The sequence below is a fragment of the Phascolarctos cinereus genome, unplaced genomic scaffold (genome assembly GCF_003287225.1).
Source record: "Phascolarctos cinereus isolate Bilbo 61053 unplaced genomic scaffold, phaCin_HiC Scaffold_1;HRSCAF=81, whole genome shotgun sequence".
Taxonomy (NCBI): domain Eukaryota; kingdom Metazoa; phylum Chordata; class Mammalia; order Diprotodontia; family Phascolarctidae; genus Phascolarctos; species Phascolarctos cinereus.
Window position 1 is genome coordinate 275275627 of NW_027555514.1, and position 22240 is coordinate 275297866.

The window sequence follows — 22240 nt, forward strand, 5'->3', positions numbered from 1 at the left end:
TCTGAGGCTCGATTTGAACTCAGGTCCTCCTAACTTTAGGGCTGTTGCTGTATGCACTGCGCCCCCTCGCTGCCCCAATTGAGCTACTTCTTGAAGGAAGAGAGGGATTCTTTGAGGTGCAGGTGAGGAGGGGGTGGCATCCTAGGCATGAGGGCTGGTCAGTGCGAGGGCATGGACTCTGGAGATGGAGTGTCACACGTGAGGAAGAGAGAGAGAGGAGGCCAGTTGAACTGGATCTTGGAGCATGGGAGGAGGAATGTCCAATGAGGTGGGAAAGCTAGATTAGGGTCAGCTCATGGTGTTGAGTTGTGTCTGAATCTTTGTGACCCCCTTTGGGGTTTTCTTTGACAGGGATGTTGGGGTGGGTTGCCATTTCCTTCTCTAGCTCATTTTACAGATGAGGAAACTGAGGCAAACAGGGTGAAGTGACTTGCCCAGAGTCCCACAGATAGTAAGAATCTGAGGCTGGATTTGAACGCATGAAAATGAGCCTTGCTGACTCTCGGCCCAGTGCTCTGTGCGCTATGGCGCCACCTAGCTGCCCTTGCATGTAGTAGGAATGTCATAAACTTATTTTTAAGCTGGTAGATGTAGGGCTGGACGTAACCCCAGAGGCTGTCTAGATGCACCCTTTATTTTACAGCTGAGGAATCTTTTAGCTTGTGAAGGTTTACCCCATTGCTTGACTTGTCTGGGCCACTCTGCTGGTCCAAGTGACGCGGGCTGTGGGTGGCTTGGTTTGCTGCTGTTTGGAAGAGCCCGGTGGGTTTCTGTTGTTCTGTCATGCTCACTCTTTAGATTTTTCATTCTCAGAGATTTAGAGTTGGAAGAGGCCTTCCTGGCCAGCTAATCTAGCCCCTTCATCCCACAGAGATGAAAAGACTTGCCCAAGGTCACCCAGCAACAAGCAGCAGGGCAGAGGGGAATTCAGTCTTGGTGCACAGGTCTAGATCTGGAAGGGACCTCAGAGGTCCAACCCCCACGCTTTGCAGACAGGGAAACTGAGGCCCAAAGATGCGAAGGCCAAGGTTTTAAGTGGCAGAACCAGAATCTAAATCCAGAACCTCTTACTTCCAGCTCCAGCACTGACTTTGCCAAGTGCTTCCTCTGCGTGCCAATTTCTGAAAGGCCTTTCTGTGAGATAACAACAGCAATGCTGACGATGATGATGAGGATGATGGTGATGGTGATGATGAGGATGGTGATGATGAGGATGGTGGTGATGATGAGGATGGTGGTGATGGTGATGATGGTGAGGATGATGGTGATGGTGATGATGAGGATGGTGATGATGAGGATGGTGGTGATGATGAGGATGGTGGTGATGGTGAGGATGATGATGGTGATGATGAGGATGGTGGTGATGGTGATGGTGAGAATGGTGGTGATGGTGAGGATGGTGGTGATGATGAGGATGGTGGTGATGGTGATGATGAGAATGGTGGTGATGGTGATGATGAGGATGATGATGGTGATGATGAGAATGGTGGTGATGATGAGGATGGTGGTGATGGTGATGATGAGAATGGTGGTGATGGTGATGATGAGGATGATGATGGTGATGGTGATGATGAGGATGGTGGTGATGGTGATGATGATGGCGATGATGAGGATGGTGGTGATGGTGATGATGGTGATGGTGAAGATGAGGATGAAGATAATGATGGTGATGGTGATGATGGTGATGATGATGGTGAGGATGATGGTGATGATGAGGATAAGATGACAATGAGGATGAGGATGATGATGGTAAAGGTGAGGATGATGATGATGATGCCTAGCATTTGTCTGGTGCTTTAAGGTTTGCAGAGTGCCGTTCGTTTCTTATCTGACCATTCTTTTCTAGGTGCCCTGGATGTCACGAAGGAGTGGATAAAGGAATCTGTCAATGAAGAATTGTTTTCTCTTTCGGAAAACGCCTCCTCTCCTGTGGCTGGGGGTAGCCCCAGACCCAGCCTGAGCCCAACCACAGTGCTGAACAACAGTTACTTGAAGCTGCTGCATTGGGATTATCGGAAGAAGGAATTGCCTGAGGTGACCACCTCCCTGGGGTTTTCTGCGTTTTTATTCCTCTGGTTCCTGGGAATTTGCTCATCTTGTATACATACAATCATGTGTAATTGACACCACTTGCCAAGATAATTGTAAGAGTAGCTGACGTTTATTTACAAAGCACTTCCCCGAGAGACTCCCACTATCCCATAGTGAGGATTAAGGTGGTACTTTTGGTCTTACCGGGAGGGAGGGAAGGAAACTGAGATGGGGAGAAGGGCATATTAGAAGACCTGCCCAGGGTCACCTACCTAGTAAATGTCTGTAACGTTTCTGTCTCTGACTGCGGTGACATTTGAACTCAGGTCTTTGTGACTCCATCCAAGCCCAGTACCCTTGCCACTGGACCACAGTGCCTCTAAAACGAGGTCATATTAGCAAGTGTAATATAGTATTAGAGACAGGGGGTGGGGTAGGGGTAAGAGTCAGCCAGTGTGAGCTAGAGGTCTGTGGTTGCTTCCCCAGCACCTGGCCCAATGTCTGGCAAGCATGCAGTAGGGCCTTCTTAAAGGCATGTTGATCGCTTGGTTGTGTGCCCCTGGGTTAGTCACTTCCTCTGTCTCACCTTCAGTTTCCACATCTGTAAAAGAGAGAAAACAATTCTTACATTACTCACCTCACAAAGTTGTTGACACAAATGAGATGCGAAGCCTTCTATCCACAGTCAGCAAGCATTTATTAAGCACCTACTATGTGCCAGTTCTGGGGATGCAAAGAAAGGTAAAAGTTAGTTCCTGCCCTCAGGTAGCTTGCAGTCTAATACTTAAAAAGCTGTTCTTATCCTTACTACTAACATGAATGACGTAAATGCTGGGTGCCAGCGTTGCTGGGTGGGAAGTGCATTCTCATCCCAGCTATTCTACTTGTTACCCTAACAGTAATGAATGAATGAATGAAAGCATTTATTAAGTGCTTACTGTATACTAGGCATTGGGTTAGGTCCTGGGGATACAAATAACAGAAGGGAAGACAGGTCCTACCCTCAAGGGGCCTACATTCTAATAGAGGGAATCCACACGTTTTGGTTTGGAAAATTACTGAGATGGTCAGTGGAGTCATAAGGGAGTGGACGGACACACATCTCATAGAGTAGCAAGGGTAGTGTTGATTTGATAATGGTTCTAGAACTGCAATTGAAGGCATGGGGGAGGAGGGCAAGGATATGCAGCCCAAGTTGGCTGGAAAGAAGGTGGCTGGGTCATAAACTGAATCTTAGCTCCATATGCTGGGCTACCCAGGCACTCACCAGCCAGAGCACTGCAGAGGCCCAGGGCAGGCATTGGAAGGTGGAAAAGGGCTGCCCTCCAGCAATGCTGGCTGGCCTATCTGTAGCACATTTGTGGTATCTCAAGTATCTCGTTTAAGCCTTGAAACACCCTAGATCCTAGAAATATTATAATAAATTTTTACATGGGAGATTTGAACTGAAAGGTCCAGCATGGACCATCACACCATGCAGCCTTAGGCAAGTCTTAGCCTCCCTGGGTCTTAATTTCATCGTCTCTCAAATGAGGGAATTGGGTTAGGTGCTGCATGTGGTTCTCCTGTTTGCTTGTTTGTTTTTTAATGATTTTTGTTTCGTTTTATTTTTATTGATCAGACACTAATGACAGATGGAACCCGTCTTCAGGAACTGACAGAAAGGCTAAATCAATTGAAGGTTCTCGCCTGCCTGTCACTAATCACCAGCAATATGGTGGGCACTCTGATAGAAGGCTCGCCTGAGCTCTCAGACCGACTGAAAAGGATTTCCACCGTCTTACTTGAAGGAATGAACAAGGAGTAAGTACTGGAAGCCAACGTGGGTTCACTTTGTCCTATCATCCCTCACTGAGTTTGGAAAGCGATCGCCAGATGGGATTTTCACGACTGTGGCTTGGAGCTTTTTACCGGATGGGTTTCCCCCCCTCCAGTGCCTTTAATATTGCTCAAGGCTTAGGTGTTCTTCTCTAAGGTAGGGAGGGGGAATTTCCATGGCTACTGCCAGGAAGGGTGCCGTGTTCCCATGTAGAATGAAGATGTTAGGACTCGTCTTTGACTGTGCTGTCTGAACAGTGCCAAAACCCAAATCCAAACCAAACCAAAACAGCCGAACCTGCAAAACTCAGTTGTGGAAAACCGCTGTGAGTTGGGTTATCCTTTGGTACAGTTGTACCCATCTTGCCCTGGGTCTCCTCCTCCCCCCCTTTTTTCCTTGGTACCTCTGTTTACCCCTAATAGAAGGGAAGTTTCTTTTGAGTAGCTATTGTGTCATTCTTTGTATCCCCGGGACCCAGAATAGCACACAGTAAGTGCTTAATAAATGCTTGCTGATTGGGAGGCAAGTTTGGTACGGGGAAGGAGCACTGACTGTCTCTGAAGTCCGGCACCTGAGTTCACATCCCAGTTCAGATACTTACATGTTCCTCCAGGCCCCTTTCTGGCTCACAAGTACAATTTTCACTCTCACCTTAGCCTTGTAACACATAACAACAAGTATTTATTAAATACCCATTACGTGGTGCGAAGGCACAAGTCCATGATGCTCCCTGAGCCTCGGTTTCCTTTTCTGTAAAATGAGGATAAAATGACATCACCAACTTCCCAGGTTTGTTATGGGGCTCAAATAAAATTAAAAAATGTAAAGTGCTTTTCGGGCTTGGGACTAGATGGCTTCAGGAACCCTTCCATCTACAGAGCCATTATGGTAGCATCCCATGATGCTCTATGTGAACATCAGTCTTTGTTATTATTAACTCGCCATTATTCTTACCAAGAGGCAGCGTGTGATCCAGCTAATATAGAGCACTCTGTGAGTCAAGAAGACCTGGGTTCAAGTCCTACCTGTGGTACCTAGAGTGTGTACTAGACAGAGTGCTGGATTTGGAGAAGGAGGGAGACCTGAGTTCAAATATTGCCTCAGATGCCTCTGAGGTGTGTCCCCGGGCAAGTGACTCAGCCTCTGTGCACCTCTGTTTCCTCATCTGTAAAATGGGGATAACAACAGCCCCTTACTCACATGTTTGTTGTGGGGCTCAGTTAAGTACTTTACCAACCTTCTGAAAGAGCATTCCGAATGTTAGCTCTTGGTATTAGGGTGTGTGGCCTGAACGGCTCCCCAGATGCCGCTCTGAGCTCAAGAGGCCGGTCTGTTGTTAAAGAAGTCATAGAACAGGAGGGAGAGAGCTGGGAACACCTGAGTTCAGGTGCCGCATGTGGCTGCATGACCCTGCAAGTCGCAGGAGCTGATGGGTAAAATGAGAGCCATTGGACTGAATAGCCTGTAAGCGCCTTGTGTCTCTACATCTGTGGTCTTGGGAGCGGCGACCCAGAGAAGGTTCTGAAACCTACTAAATGTGGGGGTGTTGGACAAGGAAGGGGCAAACTCCATCCACCATCTGTACAGCTAGACGGAATCATCGAAAGTGCTTAATCAAGTGGGAAATGTGGCTGAAGAAGCAATGGGGAATTTAAAAGGAAATCGAGAAATTATAATATGTGAACCTCTCTCCCTCTCCTCCCTCCTTCTCCTCCCTCCTCTTCTCTCCTCCTCCTCCTCCTTCTCCTCTCCTCCTCCTCCTCCTCTCCTCCTCTCCTCCTTCTCCTCCTCCTCCTCCTTCTCCTCCTCCTTCTTCTTCTCCTCCTCCTCTTCTCCTCCTCCTTCTTCTCCTCTCCTTCCTCCTCCTCTTCTCCTCCTCCTCTCTTCTCCTCCTCCTCCTCCTTCTTCTCCTCCTCCTCCTTCTTCTCCTCCTCCTCCTTCTTCTCCTCCTTCTCCTCCTCCTTCTCCTCCTCCTTCTTCTCCTCCTTCTCCTCCTCCTTCTTCTCCTCCTCCTTCTCCTCCTCCTCCTTCTCCTCCTCCTCCTTCTCCTCCTCCTCCTTCTCCTCCTCCTTCTCCTTCTCCCTCTCCTTCTCCTTCTCCTTCTCCTTCTCCTTCTTCTTTTTCTTCCTCTCTCTCTCTCTCTCTCTCTCTCTCTCTCTCTCTCTCTCTCTCTCTCTCTCTCTCTCTCTCTCTCTCTCTCTCTCTCTCCCCCTTTCCCTCTCCCTCTCCTTCTTCCTTTCCCTCTCTCCCTGCCTTGTTTCCTTCCTCTTTCTTCCTCTCTCCCTCCCCCCCTTGCCTTCTCTCCCCACCCTCCCCTAGGACTTTCAACCTCCAGGAGGCCTTGAATTCCATAGGCCTCCAGACCTGCATAGAAGTCAACAAGTCCCTGGCAGAGAGAGACTTATCCACACTAAGTCCTGAGATTCAGGCCAATCTCATGGGTCAGCTCTCCAGCATCGCCGAGGGCAACCCTATCTGCTCCCTGATTGGTGAGTCTGGGCCTCCTGGGATCTGGGTTTCACACTGGCTTGCTTCTTTCTCCAGTGCCCCCACAACACATGACTGAATCTCTTTAGCCACTCCCAATAAGCTTCTAAGGTAGCATCATTTCATTTCAGCCAATGATTTTCAAAATCAATGAAAGACTTTTTGTACCTAGTTAAATGCCTTTGATTAATTGAAGTGTTGTGACTTGGAGTTACTTCAAGTGTAGAGCCCTTACCATTATATTATTACTAATTACCATTATTATTAAGGCATAGATGTACTGCTAATCTGTGGCAATGGAGGTCCCTCTCATACTGATGAAATCACAGCTCCTTAGCATGTAGAAAATGCCAAAGTCCTCTAGAGTGGTCTTTTTGTCCCCTTTGGGAACATTTGAAGAAGCCACGGACATTGCAGAGGGGCAGGCACCCCCTGTCTCAGCTGTTTTCAGGGTCTTTGACGCTCTTCACTCTGTTGTCCTGGTCTTCAAGCTCCCCCTTATTCTGTGATCTTGGATTTCCCATTTAGCCCCACAAGCCAGATCTCTGTTCCTACAGAGTCTAGCTAGGTGATGCCTGTGGGCTTGGAGTGGCCCGGGGCTTCTCTCCTATGAACAGCTGCTAAGCTGTGTCCCTGTACATTCAGGTTTAGAGGAACTGAAGGCAAGAGAAATGGGTTGTGAAATGTAGTCTCCTCAAGGGCAGGAGTTCTGGTGCCTGGTATACAGTAGGTACTTAATAAATGCTTGGTGATCATTTGATCCTGTACAATTTCAGCTCCTTGAGGGCAGGGACTGTTTTTTTTTGTTTTGTTTTGTTTTTTTGCTGTTTTTGCCTTTGTCTTTCTGTTGCTTGCTCATACCTGGCACTTGTTTAACTAATTTGAGAAGCAGGATTTGTGGGTTAGTAAGACGAACATTAGATCGAGAGTATGAGGAACTGGTTTCAGACCCAGTCTCTTCCATCCGCTCATTTTGGTTGCTTGGCCTTTCAAGTCCCTCCCAGTTTGAACCGCGTGGTCCAATGAATTTCCATTTCATGCTTTCCAGCTGGGAGCATGAGCGTGGATGAGAAAATGATTGGATTGAGAGCGCCTGTGGTCTGACCCTTTCATTTTACAGATGGGGAAACTGAGGCTCTGAGAAGTGACACAGCTGGTTAGTGGGGTTGAAATCCAAGTCATCCTGACTTACATCCACTTCACCAGGTCACGCGCATCACCCCTTCAAGTTCAGTGTTCTCAAGAGAGTAGGTGGGGTGTGTGTGTGTGTGTGTGTGTGTGTGTGTGTGTGTGTGTGTGTGTGTGTGTGTGTGTGTGTGTGTACTGAGAGGAAAAGGAAGTGAATGCACTGGAAAAGGGGAAGGTGGATAGATCCCAGGAAAGCTAAGCTTTGGAAAGACAGGCCTTTGTGCTTTGAAGGCTGGTGAATTCAGTTGGAATTTTACAACATTCCATTTTTTCACATGGAAATACAATGGTTATCCAGATGGGATCTCTCAGTTTTTCAATCAGCAACTGACCATCCCTAAGACTAGAAATATGGTGACTTGCCCAGGTCACACAGCTGGGATGTGACAAATCTATAGTAAAGGGCTCCTCTGTACCTATGAATTAATAGACAGAATGGATCAATGGGTACTGTGTATTGACCAGTCATGCTTCTCACCGCCACCAGCCTTCTCCCAAAAGTATCTTAGACTACGTCTTGTACTTAGAAACAAAAGAAGCATCTCATTTTCCCGCCTTGGTCAATAGTTACTAAAGACCTGCTGTGTTCCAAACACTGTTGTGTGCTGGGGGTTCCAAGGCAGTGGGTTCTACAGGAGTCTCCACCCTTGAGGTGTTTCCTCTCTACTAAAAAAGAAATTAATGAACAAGGGGTCCTGGAGGGGTGGATAGAGTGCCCTCGACTTGGAATCAAGAAGATCTCTGTTCAAATCTCCCCTCTGACACTCGCTGTGTGACCCTGGGGAAAAACTACTACCCCCATCTGGACCTCAGCTTCTTCATCTGTAAAATGAGGAGGTCTCTTCCAGCTCTGTGTCTGTGATCCTAGGTCACTAAAGTTTTCAGGGCCTCAGTTTCCTCATCTGTAAAATGATGGGGTTGGACTCAATGATTGCTATGGTCTCTCCCAGTTTTAAATTCATGGTCCTATAAGGCACGATCGCTTCCCTGACTCACAAAGCTTTCTGCATTTATTTTTTCAGATAAACGAATTCATCTGTATATGAAGAGTGTCCTCAGTCTTCCAAGCGATCAGAAATGCATGCCCCCCATTCCCGGGGGCCTCACTGTTATCCAGCCCGAGCTGGAGACTCTGGGCTCTCAGTACGCAAACATTGTGAACCTTAATAAACAAGTGTATGGACCCTTTTATGCAAATATTCTCCGAAAATTCCTCTTTGTAGAGGAAGGAGGCAGAACAGCGGAAACTGACTCTCCCAGCAACTAGTAGTGAGCTGGCATTGGAAAGAGGACTGTCCGAGTGGGAACATCGGTGCCCGGTTCTTTCCCTAAATACACATGACAAGGACTGTGGCATATTCCCTGTACCCCCGTCTGTCTTTCAGGGTTACCTGGGTAGCTCCTTTCATGCTAGTTACAGGGCACATACCTGTCGCACACCTTGCCCCACACATTCTGTCCCTCTTTGAAAACTTATTGGAAGGAAACCATGGTGGTTTTTATTTTTGTTATTTTTTAAAGAGAGACTTCTGAAGAACAGGAAACAATTTATAATGGATTATGTCACCTGTATGTGATGTTTCTGTTAAGGTTTCCTCGATCCCGTGATCCTAATAGCATTAATATTGGTCTTAACTACCCAGATTCCTAGACCAGGTGTTACTGCTCCTAACTTGTCCCATAATTCTTATTTTGGCACAACTTTTGAGAGGGTTAAGGGTCAGGGAGTGGTGAGGACAGTCACTAAAGGGATGCCGAAATCCCTCTCGTTAAATGTACTGGCAAAATAAAGCAAGTAAACACAATTGTAGCTGAAACATACAATTCGGTTTTATCATTGCCAGGTAAGAGGAGCTTCCATAGGCTTTCCCTCTTCCCTGGGATCTGAGCCCTTTCCTGGAAGGGTTTACCTGACAAATACCAAATTGCTTGTTATGTTACCAGCTGTCAGTATTTGTACCCTATTTGAAATCTTTGAAAGCCATGTTGTTTTGATGTCCTCAGAAAAACCACTAGGGTGTAGCTTATTAGAAACCAATCACTTCTAAGAAATTTTATGCTGGAGTTGCATCTTCTTTACGGGCAACCAGAGGAAAAATCTACAAGGAGATGACCTTCTCCAGGGTTTGAGCTTTGGCCAAGAGGCTCCTTGTAGATCTCAGCCAATCAGATGGAAAAAGTGGAAGACATGTTGCCTTGGATTACAGGAAATTAGGTTTCTTGGGAGAGAAAAAGAAAGAGGAAAAGGATTGTATAATCCCAGGTGATGATCTGGGATGGTGCCAAGCAGCAAACCTTGGTTTGTTTGTTTTTTTTTTTAAGTGAATTTTACATCTGAAAAGAAAAAAAAATGTACTTGAGCTTCTGTATCACTTAACCTTGATGTCTACTAATCTACTTTGTGCCTCTTTTATTTGTATTGTTAAGTTTTCAGAATACTTTGAGAAGCTGGGCCCTCATGGACCTTTGGTTTTTAAAGACAACTGCATGTTACAGAATTCTATATTGGTCTTTTTCAGAATACTTTGAGAAGCTGGGCCCTCATGGACCTTTGGTTTTTAAAGACAACTGCATGTTACAGAATTCTATATTGGTCTTTTTCAGAATACTTTGAGAAGCTGGGCCCTCATGGACCTTTGGTTTTTAAAGACAACTGCATGTTACAGAATTCTATATTGGTCTTCACCGAGAACCAAGGAATGCACCAGCATTAGGATGGGCCTCCTGGGGGAATTGATCCTCTTGAGTGAAACCATTTCTTAATGGGTGATTTTCTTGGGCTCCATTGGGCACAGTTAACATGATTGAATACTTAATTTTTTGTACTTGGGGGTTGTTTGTGTGTGAGAAGGGAGGTCTTCTTTAATTATTATGTTATTTCCCTCCTTCTCAAGTCTCTATCCTCTCCACCACCACCAATGCTCCCCCCTTCCCCCAAAACACCCTCGTCTATTTGGGGATATGACTCCTTTATGATTTTGAAAGTTAAAGAAAATGGCAGGGTAAATGAGGTATTTCTGATCTTTCTATGCCCAAATCTGAGCATATTCACTTATTTTCTCCTTGAATGACCAATTAAAAATATCCACCATGTACATGTGGACAGTTGTCCGAATGGAACTCTATTCATGGGCACAGTGAGGTACTGTGCCACCCCTCTCTCCCAAGCACAGCTTCCCTTCAGTAAGGTGCTGAATAGAAGTTGGTGTTTCTCGAATTTTCTGTCCTGTCCCTTGTCCCCACATTAAGGGCTCAGAGGGGACGGCTCCAGTAAGTCACATTTTATCTCTTCCAGTAAGTAACCATCCTGTTTAAAACAGGGAGATAAAAGCAGAGCATGTTTTCACCATAAAGTTTGAATCCAGTTGTGATTCTTTTATGTACTTAATTTATATCACAAGAAAAAAACAATGTACACTTTTTTTAAAATTACACATTTTTTTTTAAAAGAAGGGCATTTTATTTTTTAAAAGTGGCAAAATGAATTTGTGTCTGGATTTAGGCAACTTGCAATGACAGAGGCATCTCCGTCCCCATCTTCCTGGATGCTGTTCATCCTAAGGTTGCTTAAATGTTGGCTTCCATTTTAGACTTTCTTAACATGGTCATGTTTTGCTATGCAAGATTTATTAAATGTAAAACTAATATTTTAATGTATTGCGTAAATTCTGTTTTTGAAAATTTTGGCAAGAACCTGTTCCATGCAAGCTGGCAATGTTTATTTTTTTTCAGTTAAATATTAAAGCATTGACTTAAAAAATGACTGGTGTGTCTGTTTCACTGGAGAGGATTTTCAAAGACTTCCAGGACTGCTCACCCATAGGGACTTTAAGCTTTGGCTAATCAGGGCATCATCTTCCTGTCATAGCCCTCCAGGTTCTTTCTTAAAAAAATATTTTTAAAATTTTATTTTGTTATTTTTTGTTATTCTACACTTGACAAATGCCAACAATTGTGGACATTTTCATATACAAAAGAGAACAGAAAAGGGAGGATTGTACATGAAGCTTGAAATCTCTGTTATATACAGCTTGGTTTTCTGAAAAGTATGTCATCAGTTGGTCATCTATTAAGCACCGACTATGCCCGATTGGAACACAAGTACATGATTGAAAAGGTCTCAACTTGGAATGAGCTCACATTCTAAAGTAATAAGTTCATTATGTAGTTTCAAAGTTGTCCTGCTTATCTGTGTCTCCTCTGATTTTCCCATTTCTCTCTTGTCCATTAAAAAGAATGCTCCAGGGAAGCTATGTGGCACAGTAGATAGAGCACCGGCCCTGAAGTCAGGAGGGCCTGAGTTCAAATGCAGCCTCAGACCAAACACTTGATACTTACTAGCTGTGTGACCCTGGGCAGGTCACTTAACCTCATTGCCTAGCCAAAAAAAAAAAAACACAACCAAATGAACGAACAAAAAAAAACAAACAAAAAAAGGATGCTCCAATGGCCTTTTTTTCTTTCTTTTTGGCCATGACAATCAGGAGCCCATTTCCTTGCTCTCATCCTCCAGTTTAAAAAATAAATAAATAAAAACTTCTCTTGTAACCAAAAAATATGATCAAACAAAAAAAATAACCCACGCCCTGACGATGTCTGCAAATGTGTGCCTCCTTCTGCATCTCTGATCATAGCTCATCTGGTTCATCACCAGTCTCTCCCACTGTTTTCCAAGTGACTCTCGTCACTTATCTCTGCTTTGGGGCTTGGTGGAGTGGGGACAGGGCTGGGCTTGGGAGTCAGAGCTAGGCTGCAATCTCCTCTCGTGCTCATGGCTGGGGTGGTTCTGGTGAGGAGAAATCAGCAAAGACTCTTGTAGGGGGTGAAACTTGAACAGAGCCTCGCCGGGCCCACGGGGCTCCAAGAAGCAGAGGTGAGGAGGATGAGCTTTCCAGGTGTGGGCCCTTGGGGAGGAATGGGGACTGAGGCTTATTGAACTCGGCCAAATTTTGTTCTTTTGTTCAGTCATTTCATCTGTGTCCAACTTTTCGTGACCCCATTTGGGGTTTTCTTGGCAGAGATACTAGAGCGGTTTGCCTTTTCCTTCTCCCACTCATTTTACAGATGAGGAAATTGAGGTAAACAGGATTAAGTGACTTGCCCAGGGTCACGCAGCTACTAAGTGTCTGAGGCCAGATTTGAACTCAGGTCTTCTTGACCCCAAGTCCAGTGCTCTGTGCACCACGGCACCGCCCAGCTGCCTCGTGACGTTAATTAGTAGGGAAAAATATGTCACAAGCATTCGAGATTATTCAACAGCCACGGAACAGATCACAAATGTAATTTAAGCACAAGACAGCATCAGAATGGCAGGGAATACGGAAGAATCAAAATAAGGCTGAACATTTTTATAGTCGTTTAAGATTTCCAAAGCACTTTGCATTTACGGTCCCATTTGATCCCACGCTGACTGTAGGTGCCATTATTATTACCATTTTACAGTTGAGGAAACTGAGTTTAAGAGAGGTTAAATTACTTATCCAAGGTCACATAGCTAATAAGTGTCTGGAGCAGGATTGGAACTCCTGTCTTCCCGACTCCAAATCCAGCATGCTCATCCAGTGTGCCATCTAACTGATTAGGTGAGTAGTTTTGTAATCAGAGGACTTGGGTTCAAATCCTGCCTCTTTCTACCAGTGTGACTTTGGATGTCACTTCAGTTTTCTGGACCTCCGTTTACACATCTGTAAAATAAATGAGCTGGACCAGATGACCTCCTTTCTTCCTTTGTGTCTATGATCCTATGCTTTGGAAGGAAATACTTTCTGATGGGGAAAGGGAAAAGAAATCAGGGAAGGCTTCTTGGAGGAGGTGGTGTTTGTATTATATGAGATTTCCAAAAGTCAAGGTGGGATGGAGTTGGCATCCTCGGTCACCTCTTCTGCTTTCTCTTCTTTCTTCATAACGTTCAATGTGAGTATCAGCTGGCCCTGGTGCTGTTTGAGGTTCGAGGACACTAGACCATTCTGGGGAGGTCCCTACCGGTGGAACTGGAGGATGGGGAATAATTTCAGACATTAGACCATGAGCAGAGACAAAAGGGAAGGATGCAGATGTTTTCATAATGAAACCTAATGCCTTTTCTTCACCGTTTGCACTTGTCCAAACTAGAATCACAAGTCAATCAGATGAGCAATTATTAAGCACCTCCTCTATGCCAGGGGAGAGGCAGTGTGGTGTGGTGGCTAGAGAGCTGGCTGCTGAGTCAGAAAGATCTGGGTTCAAGTCCTGCCTTTGATACATACTGTGTGCGAGTCCCTGGACAAGTCACCTAACCTCTTGGTGCCCCAAGCAACTTTCTAAAACCAAGAAGTATAAAGGTCTACGACTCTATTGGTAAAGGAAATTCCTCCCTAGAAACTCCTTCAGTTCCTGTCCAAAAAGAAGTGGTTGGGGAAGGGTCTGCTGTAGGCTTGGTGCTGAGGCTACAAAGACAAAAATGAAAGTCCTTGCCCTCAGAGAGCTGATGTTCTCCCTGCAATACGTCTTATCTTCTTTTCTGTAAGACATGAAAAACAACTTCTGTGGCATCTACCATCCAGCTCCAGTCTTTTTTTAATTTTATTTTTAGGCAGTTGGGGTTAAGTGACTTGCCCAGGGTCACACAGCTAGTCAGTGTCAAGTGTTTGGTCTGAGGCCAAATTTGAACTCAGGTCCTCCTGACTTCAGGGCCCGTGCTCTGTCCACTGCGACACCTAGCTGCCCCCAGCTCCAGTCTTATCTCCTGTCTCTGGGCTTTTGTCCTGGCTGCCCCACCATACCTGGAGTGCTCTGTCACCCATCTCAGTTCCTCCTGGGTTTCCCCGGATTCCAAGATTCAGTTCAAACTTCACTTCTTGGCCCTCCCGGCTAGGGCCTTCCCCTCCCATGTTACCTTCCTTCTACTCTGTATATACCTAGTATGGACCTAATTATTACGATGTCATCTTTCCGAGTTCAAATCCAGCCTCAGACACTTATTAGCTGTGTGACCCTGGGTAAATCACTTAACCCTTTTAGCCTCAGTTTCCTCATCTGTAAAATGAGCTGGAGAAGGAAATGGAAAACCACTCTGGTACCTTTGCTGAGAAAATCCCAAATGGGGTCAGATAGTTGGACACAACTGAACATTAAAATGTTGTCTCTTTGAAAACGCAAGCTCTTTTGGGGCAGGTAGGTGGCGCAGTGGATGGGGCACTGGCCCTGAAGTCAGGAGGACCTGAGTTCAAATCCAACCTCAGACCAAACACTTGACACTAGCTGTGTGACCCTGGGCAAGTCACTTAACCCCAATTACCTAAATAAAAACAAATTTAAAAAGATGTAAGTTCTTTGAAAGCAGGGACTGTGTCTGCTGTTGTGTGTGCTACCACCCAGTGCATAGGCCTAGCCTCTCGCACCAGAGGCACTTGGTAAGTGTTTGTTCTCAATGAATTAATTAAACCTAAGATCCACCATCCTGACCAGGCTTCTCAGGGACCTCTTTAACCTCTGGAGCCTCCGCAGGGCTCCTGGGTTCCGTGGGAGGAGAGAACACCTGCAGAAGTCTTGGGAATTTCTCTAGTAGGTGGATGTCTTATTGAGATTTGAAGGCTTCCAGCCTCTTATCTCCTTAAATGATGGAGATTCCCCTTTGATGGGAACCTCCCCAGGATGTCTGAGTGGAGCCCGTGGAAGGCAGCCAAAGAGCATGAAGAGAGCTGCAGGAAATTCTGGAGTCACCCAAGGTCCTTTCCAACAAAAGCCTTTTTCAAAACCAAGGAGAGGGAGAGGAACCAGACCCATTTCAATAGTCGGTCCTTGGCGCTTTCCATGGTAGGATTCAAGAGTTTTTAAGTACACCCAGGGGAAAAACCTACCCAGGTGCTCACTGAGGCTTGAAATTCCACATTCAAGGTTGTTTACCCCAACTACATACTCTGTTTGGGTCCAGTTACTCTAGAGAGTAATCATTACTGAAAGTGACTTGAGGAAAGGGACCGAGTCTTTCTCCAGGCTCCAGTGAGGAATTGATGGGCCCTTGATAAATATTGGTCAGAGCCATCAGTCATCCACCCTTTACTGGGACTGAGTTGACCAGGTGTTTTCAGATTGTGACAGAGAAAGCAGGAGGCAAACTTTGAGGATGTTGGGGGAGGCGACGAAGACTGAGGGACCCCCAAAATGGAGGCTGTGGATGGAAAGACGTCTCCTCCTTCATTTTACCCCAGGCACATGCTGGAGAAGGTGTTCTGATATGGTTTCCGTCTTTGAAGCACACCTCATGATGTTGTTTTTCTAAATATTTTCAAAATGATGCTTAGAGAGCACAGCACAGTAAATTTCCTGGTCTTCAATCCATCGACAAACATTTATTAAATGTATGTTGGGCTTGAGGTGGGTGGGTGGTATCATTACCTCCATTGTACGGATGGAGAAACTTCCGTCTTTAAGTGACTTGCTCAGGGTCACACAGTTATTAAATGTGTGAGGCTAGATTTGAACTCAGGTCTGTCTAGATATCTACTATGCCACTTTGCCTTTAAGGGAGCCTAGATGTAAGGCAGCTTACTGGGACTAAGGACAATACTTTCACTTACAGAAGGGGAAACTGAAGCCCAGATGGATATTATATATGAACATATACAAAGACATACAACATACATGTAACACACATATGTATGATATAGTCATACCACATATATCACATATAATATACACATCTCACCCATGTCATGCATATAACATATAGATATATCTTACATATACTATACATTATAAACAGTATATCTTACACACATTATGTATGTTTACACATATACGCATTTTAAATCAGTATATGTTATAAAAGATGTATGCAATAGAAACACAAATGTTCATAAAATATGTGTATATTCAATATACATATAGCTTCCACAAATATTACACACACCTATATTATATTTATATATCTCACATGTATTGGATGCATACATTATAGCGAACACACATTATACATACATCTTACACGTACCATATACCTTTATTATAAAATAAATTATAAAACCTTTATTATAAAATAACACCTTTATTATAAAATACACATACATGTATAGTAAATGCACACTTATATTACATATAGTATACGTAATATTACATACACATACCTAAATTATTTGCAGATATCTCACATGTATTAGATATATACTCCAATACACATATATTACGTGTACAAATAGCTTACTTATACATTATTGACATATATTGTGCTATATGTATATATATATATATATATATATATATGCATACATTATGCATATGTGCATATTTTTGAAAGTGACTTGTCCAGGGTCATGGGGGCAGGATTTGAACTCAGGACCTAGAACTCCAGGTCCAGTGCTCTAGCCATCATATAATGCATACAAGGGATTAACAGCTGGGAGTACGATGAGAAGGATAAGTCTCACGGAGGAGGTGGCCTTTGAGTAGAACGAAACGACGTGCTATCCTATTCCCTAAGTTATTTCAGGAAAGGATCGGCCACAGTCAAGCCCAGACTGGGGCCGCCACGTGGATGGCTCCTTGTCCCCTCCCCCTCCGCGAGAGCTCCCCGGGATGGGCGGGGCTCGTGACTTCCTCAGGGGGTGGGGCTCCGCCGGAGCACATCCGGGTCTTGCCATACGGTCCCTAAAAAGCGGGCGGAACCTTTCCGCCGTCAGGCGTGGTGCACTTCCGGGGGGAAGAATTTGGTTGCCGCACCGCTGGGTGTTCACGCTCGTAGCGGTCCGCCCGGCGCCGCTGGGGTCGCGGAGGTGAAGCTGAGGAGGTGGGTGTAGCGGCAGCGACCGGGAGCCATGGACGTGCTAGCCGAGGAGTTCGGGAACTTGACGCCGGAGCAAGTGGCCGCTCCCATTCCCACAGTGGAGGTGAGTGAGGCGATGGCGCCGGGACGTGAGTGTTGTTTGGGGGCGTTCCCTCCTCGGGCTCCCGGGCTAGTCCGGGGATGTAGCTGGGGGCTGTGCTCGGGTGCCCACGGCGCATGCTCGGAGCTCTCCGCCCCGCCCTCTACGGGCGTTCGGGCTCTGGCTGCGCATGCGCCGACCCTTGCGCACGAGGGTCTTCCCGGGACTGTCAGTCTGGAGTCAGTTTCTCGGCAGCAGCTGGAGACCTCGGGGGCTGCCTGGTCCTGCCCCGTGGGGCGTAGCTGCAGTTCCCACCTAATCGTCCTCCTGTACTTCCAGCCTGGTAGAGAAAGTGGAAGAAAAACAACGTGATCTAGTCTGCTTTCTCTCCCTGCTTCATTGTCCCTTATCCTCCCCGAATTGGTCTTAACCAGCTCACTGATCTTCTTTTACCCTCAGCAGAAAACCCGTGTTATCGATCTTGGGGCTCTCAGTAAATCAGTAACTGTTCATTTAGCACGTGCTGTGTGAGGTTGTGGGAGAGAGGCAAAGTTTAGTTAAGGTTTCCTGCTCTGGGACCTGGACTGAGGTTTCGCTGGTAGAGGAAACCCCTGGAAGAGAGAGCTCCTGATACCGTTGCAGGGTGGCCCCTTCCCTGCAGCTTATAGTGTTTGAGAATTGAGCTCAAATGGTTTTAAGGCCACACCACTCATGGTCAGAGGCAGGACTTTTTGAACCCGTCCTTCTTTTCCTGGTTCCTAGGCGCTCTCTCTCCACTGTACCATCTTGCCTCTCAGTAGGAAGATGTGATACATAAATAACATGTGTATGATGTGCATAGGGGAAGTAAGTAGTGTTTGAGGTGGGTGGTTGATAAATTAGTTTAATTTAAATTAATTTAAATTAACTTAAATTTAAAATTAATAAAATTAAATTAATTTAAAGTTAAATTTAAAGTATGACCAAGAAGGTCTTACTCTTCTACATGTTTTACAGTCTTCTAGACTTTCTTCCCTCCTTTCAGCTAATATACCCGTGTTGATTGGATCACATTGGAGCCATGTGTCACCAGGAGACCGGATCTGTGTAGTTACAGCCCTACTTGATGTGTGTGTTGACTTTAATATAGTACTATGAGAATGAATGAATAAAAAGGCATTTTTAAACACTTATAAAGTGCCAAGCACTGTGCTAAGCCCTGAGGAGTCAAATACCATAATAATAACTAACATTTACTATGTTCTAAGCACTGTGGTAAGCATTTTACAATTATCTCCCTTGATTCTCAAAACGTTGTTGGCAGGTAGGTGCTATTATTATCCCCATTTTACAGAGGAAGAAAGTTAAATGGCTTGCCCAGAGTCACACAGCTAGTTAAGTGTCTGAGATCATATTTGAACTCAGGTCTTCTGACTCCAGGCCCAGCTCTATACAGTGAGCCACCTAACTGCTTCCAAATACAAAGCAAGGATGTACTCGAAGAGTTGATTTACAAAAGACTGCTGGAAGTAGGGAATTAAGTAAGGCTAGCTGGGGTCTGATCACCTAAAATAATTGGCCAGAAGAGGCAATCAGAGGGGGCAATGTTTGGTCTTTGCCTTAGAGGGCCGGGCTGCTGGATGGGTTCTTGATAAGATTACCGAGTAGAGGGTTTTAGAGACCTGCTTTAATAAATCAGTTGTTGGAGCATATATTGAACTTCCAGTACCCTGAGCCCCAAGATGTTTTCAGTAAACTGAGAGAATGCCTCTCATCTTATACTTGTAATGTCTCACATTGGTCAGTCGACAGTCTGGTAATAGGAATACAAAGGAATGAACCTGGTCTTGTTCTTAAGGCATTACCTTTTACTGGAGAGGAGGATGTGTACACATTTCAGCGGAGATGATGCTAATTAAATAGACTGTGGCCGAGTGCCCATTAGGCCCTAGTGGCGGTGAGCCTCTCTCTGGCAGAGTGCTGTCTAAGTTGCCTTTACTAAATGCCCTTTTGGTCTGCCCATTCGCCAGGTTTTGAATCCACCTAACTCCAATTGTATAGCTTCTGTCTTTCCATGTTTCCCAAAAGGATAGCACGAGAAGCTTTGTCAGGTGTTTGCTGTATCCCCTGCTCAGCTCCTCAGCGTGAGGAAGGTTGAGGTAAGGGGTGAAGGAGGTTGACTAGATGGGATGCGGGGTATCTGAAGTGTCATCGGCACAGATGGAGAAGTCTTCATTCTTCGTGCCAAGAGGCTCATTGAACAGACCTCCATTGCTGTCTGTTGCTCTTGACTTAACTTGTCTGATGATCTGCTTCTTTATTTTGGAGGAAAGAGCCTCAGTAATAATAATAACAATAAAAGCTAGCGTTTTTATAGCGCCTGCTACGTGCTGGGCACTGCTGAGTGCTTTACAGTGATTATCTCATTTGATCCTCACAACAAGCCGGAGAGGTGAGTGCTCTTATGACCCCCATTTTACAGTTGAAGAAACTGAGGCAAATAGAGGGTAAGTGACTTGCTCAGGGTCACACAGCTAGTACAGTGTTTTGAGGGCAGATTTAAACTGAGGGCTTCGTGACTCCAGGCCCAGCACTCTGTCCACCTTCTTTTTTGAGGAGAGGTTACATGTTGCTGTTCTGAATCTAATATAATTAATAACAAGCACTGAAGGGTCTTGTTATTTGCACCTCTCAGAGTCACTCCATCTCTTGCTCTCCCTGCTCACTACTGGCCAAAATCCCATCTTCTGCAGGAAACCTCTCCCAATTGCCCTTATTTCTGATGCCTTCCCTTAATTATTTCCTGTTTGTCCTGTATCTAACTTGTTTGTATATAGTTGTTTGCTCTTTGCCTCCCTTTAGATTGTGAACTCCTTGAAGGCAAGGACTGTTTTGGTCTCTTTTTGTATCGGGCACTTAGCACAGTGCCTGACAGTGGTAGGTGCTTGAGAAGTGGTTATTCACTGACTGAGCGCTCTTGCTGTAAAGATGTGGTCTGCTGTAGAAGTTAATCCTCAAAAGCATATTTGTTCTCTCATTATATTTAATTTAAGGATGCTCTGAACATACATTTAGACCATTTTTTTTTGTGGGGCAGTCGGGGGTTAAGTGACTTGCCTAGGGTCACACAGCTAGTAAGTATCTCATGTCTGAGGCTGGATTTGAACTCAGGTCCTCCCAACTCCAGGGTCGGTGTTCTACCCACCCAACTGCCCCCGTTTAGACCCTTCTCATAAAGGTTGCAAGAAATGAGAAAGGAGACACGTGTTGGTTGGTAATTGCCAAAGTCTTCTTAGTCACCTCTTTGATACTAATACCATTTGTGTTTTCCCCCATTTTCCTAGTGTCTTTCTCTCTTTGAGATATCTTAAAAAGCTTTCCCTCATGCCTTTAAAATGCATCGCCTCCAGAACGGATTTCATCTTTGTGTACTGTAGGTCCCGTTTCTTTCTTGACTCAGGCTGGAGTGCCAGTTCCCTAAAACCTAGTGATCTGGCTTCCCGGCTTCTGGCCGCTGTGTCACAAGCTGACAGTTAGAACAGGGAGCTGGAGACTGGTGAGAATAGTATTGGCAGCAAGAAGTAACAGCCATCCAACTTGCTAGGGAAGCCCGAAGAAGAAGGACTCAGATTGTGCTGGAGAGGGCCGGTGGGTATGGGACCAAATAGCAGCTCCTGAGAGCATCCCATTGTGGCACAGGAATGAACACAGGCACCCCGAGTCATCAAGAAAAGGGTCAGATAGAGTGATTTCCCGTTAAAAGGCCGGGAAGTATGTAGTACATTTGAAAATAATTTCCATAACAATAGTTAAATAAATGAACATAGTTTTGGTGCCTAAAGGAATAAGTTTCACATTTTTTGGAAAAGTCACTCATATGTACCTCCCTTCTCTGTCGATGCTGAAAGAGAAGTAAATGACTGTTGTTACTTTAATAGTGCTGACCCAGCTCTTTCATGGTTCAGTCATTCTTATTTATGATAATAACAACCAAAAATCTTTGGCTAAATGGCATATTTTCTACAAACCCTAATTCTTACTGTTTTGCTTCACAGGAGAAGTGGAGGCTGCTTCCAGCATTTCTAAAGGTCAGTGTTGTGCATTTAATATTCATTCTTATGTTCTTATGTGAAAAAAGTCCATTTGATCTTCCTTTTTGTCCTGAATCCTTGTCACTGGTCTGTTTTGACCGATGCTCTGTGTCATGCCTGTTGCTAAGCAGGAAGGAGACCTGGATTCTGGCCCCTAGGAGCTTGTGTTCTAGTGTGGGGGGCAGACCGCATACATCAGGGTAACTTAGGTTACAGCTGTTCTAAAGGCCAAATGAGAAATAGAGGTAATGAGTGTCTGCCCCACAGATTTAGGGGAGGAGCAGTGTTTGAGGCAGATCTGATGGAGGGCAGAGATGGAGATCTTGGCCTGGAAATAAGGATCGAATTAGGTAACAGGAAAGTTGGGGAAAAGGTAAGAATATACAAGACTGTCCCATTTGGGTTGGAGCCAGTGTGGTTTTATAGAGAAATGCTGGTAGAGAAATCACTGGGCAGACCCAGTGATTGAGTTGAAGCAGTGGCGGGCCTTCCTGAATCTGTACCTTGGGGTGGGGCTGTGGACACTTGTGGTGCAGGGTTGGGGTGTCTCCAGATGGCTGAGTGCCGCGCCCACATTAATAAAGCCCTGCTTGGAGAAGAGAGCTCAGGGAGGGGAGTAATGATAGGTGAGGTTAAAACATAAGTAGGGGCTAGATTGTTGAGAGTCTTGAGTTCCAGAAATTAGACTTTGTCTTACAGGCAGCAGGGAGCCTTTGAGTGTTTTGGAGCTGAAAGCTATGTGTGTGAATTGAGGTTTCTGTCCTATTAGTCTGATTGTGGCATTTAGGATGGAGAATGGAGGTGGA

At 45.3% G+C, this 22240-nt stretch overlaps 2 protein-coding genes across 6 annotated transcripts in view; both read left to right on the forward strand.

The window, feature by feature from the left end:
• TCP11L2 (t-complex 11 like 2) overlaps positions 1-11288 on the forward strand; it is a 63552-nt gene extending 52264 nt beyond the window's left edge. For all 5 annotated transcript variants that reach the window (XM_020982423.2, XM_020982420.2, XM_020982419.2 and 2 more), the window contains 4 exons: positions 1847-2034; positions 3653-3834; positions 6170-6339; positions 8548-11288. In XM_020982423.2, coding sequence (XP_020838082.1) covers positions 1847-2034; positions 3653-3834; positions 6170-6339; positions 8548-8792 — 785 coding nt within the window. In that variant the 3' untranslated portion in view covers positions 8793-11288. The remainder of the gene's footprint in view (positions 1-1846; positions 2035-3652; positions 3835-6169; positions 6340-8547) is intronic.
• A 5846-nt stretch (positions 11289-17134) lies between these two features.
• POLR3B (RNA polymerase III subunit B) overlaps positions 17135-22240 on the forward strand; it is a 147217-nt gene continuing 142111 nt past the window's right edge. Inside the window, exons 1-2 of the mRNA XM_020982425.2 lie at positions 17135-17388; positions 21399-21431. Of these exons, the coding sequence (XP_020838084.1) occupies positions 17317-17388; positions 21399-21431 (105 nt within the window). The 5' untranslated portion in view covers positions 17135-17316. The remainder of the gene's footprint in view (positions 17389-21398; positions 21432-22240) is intronic.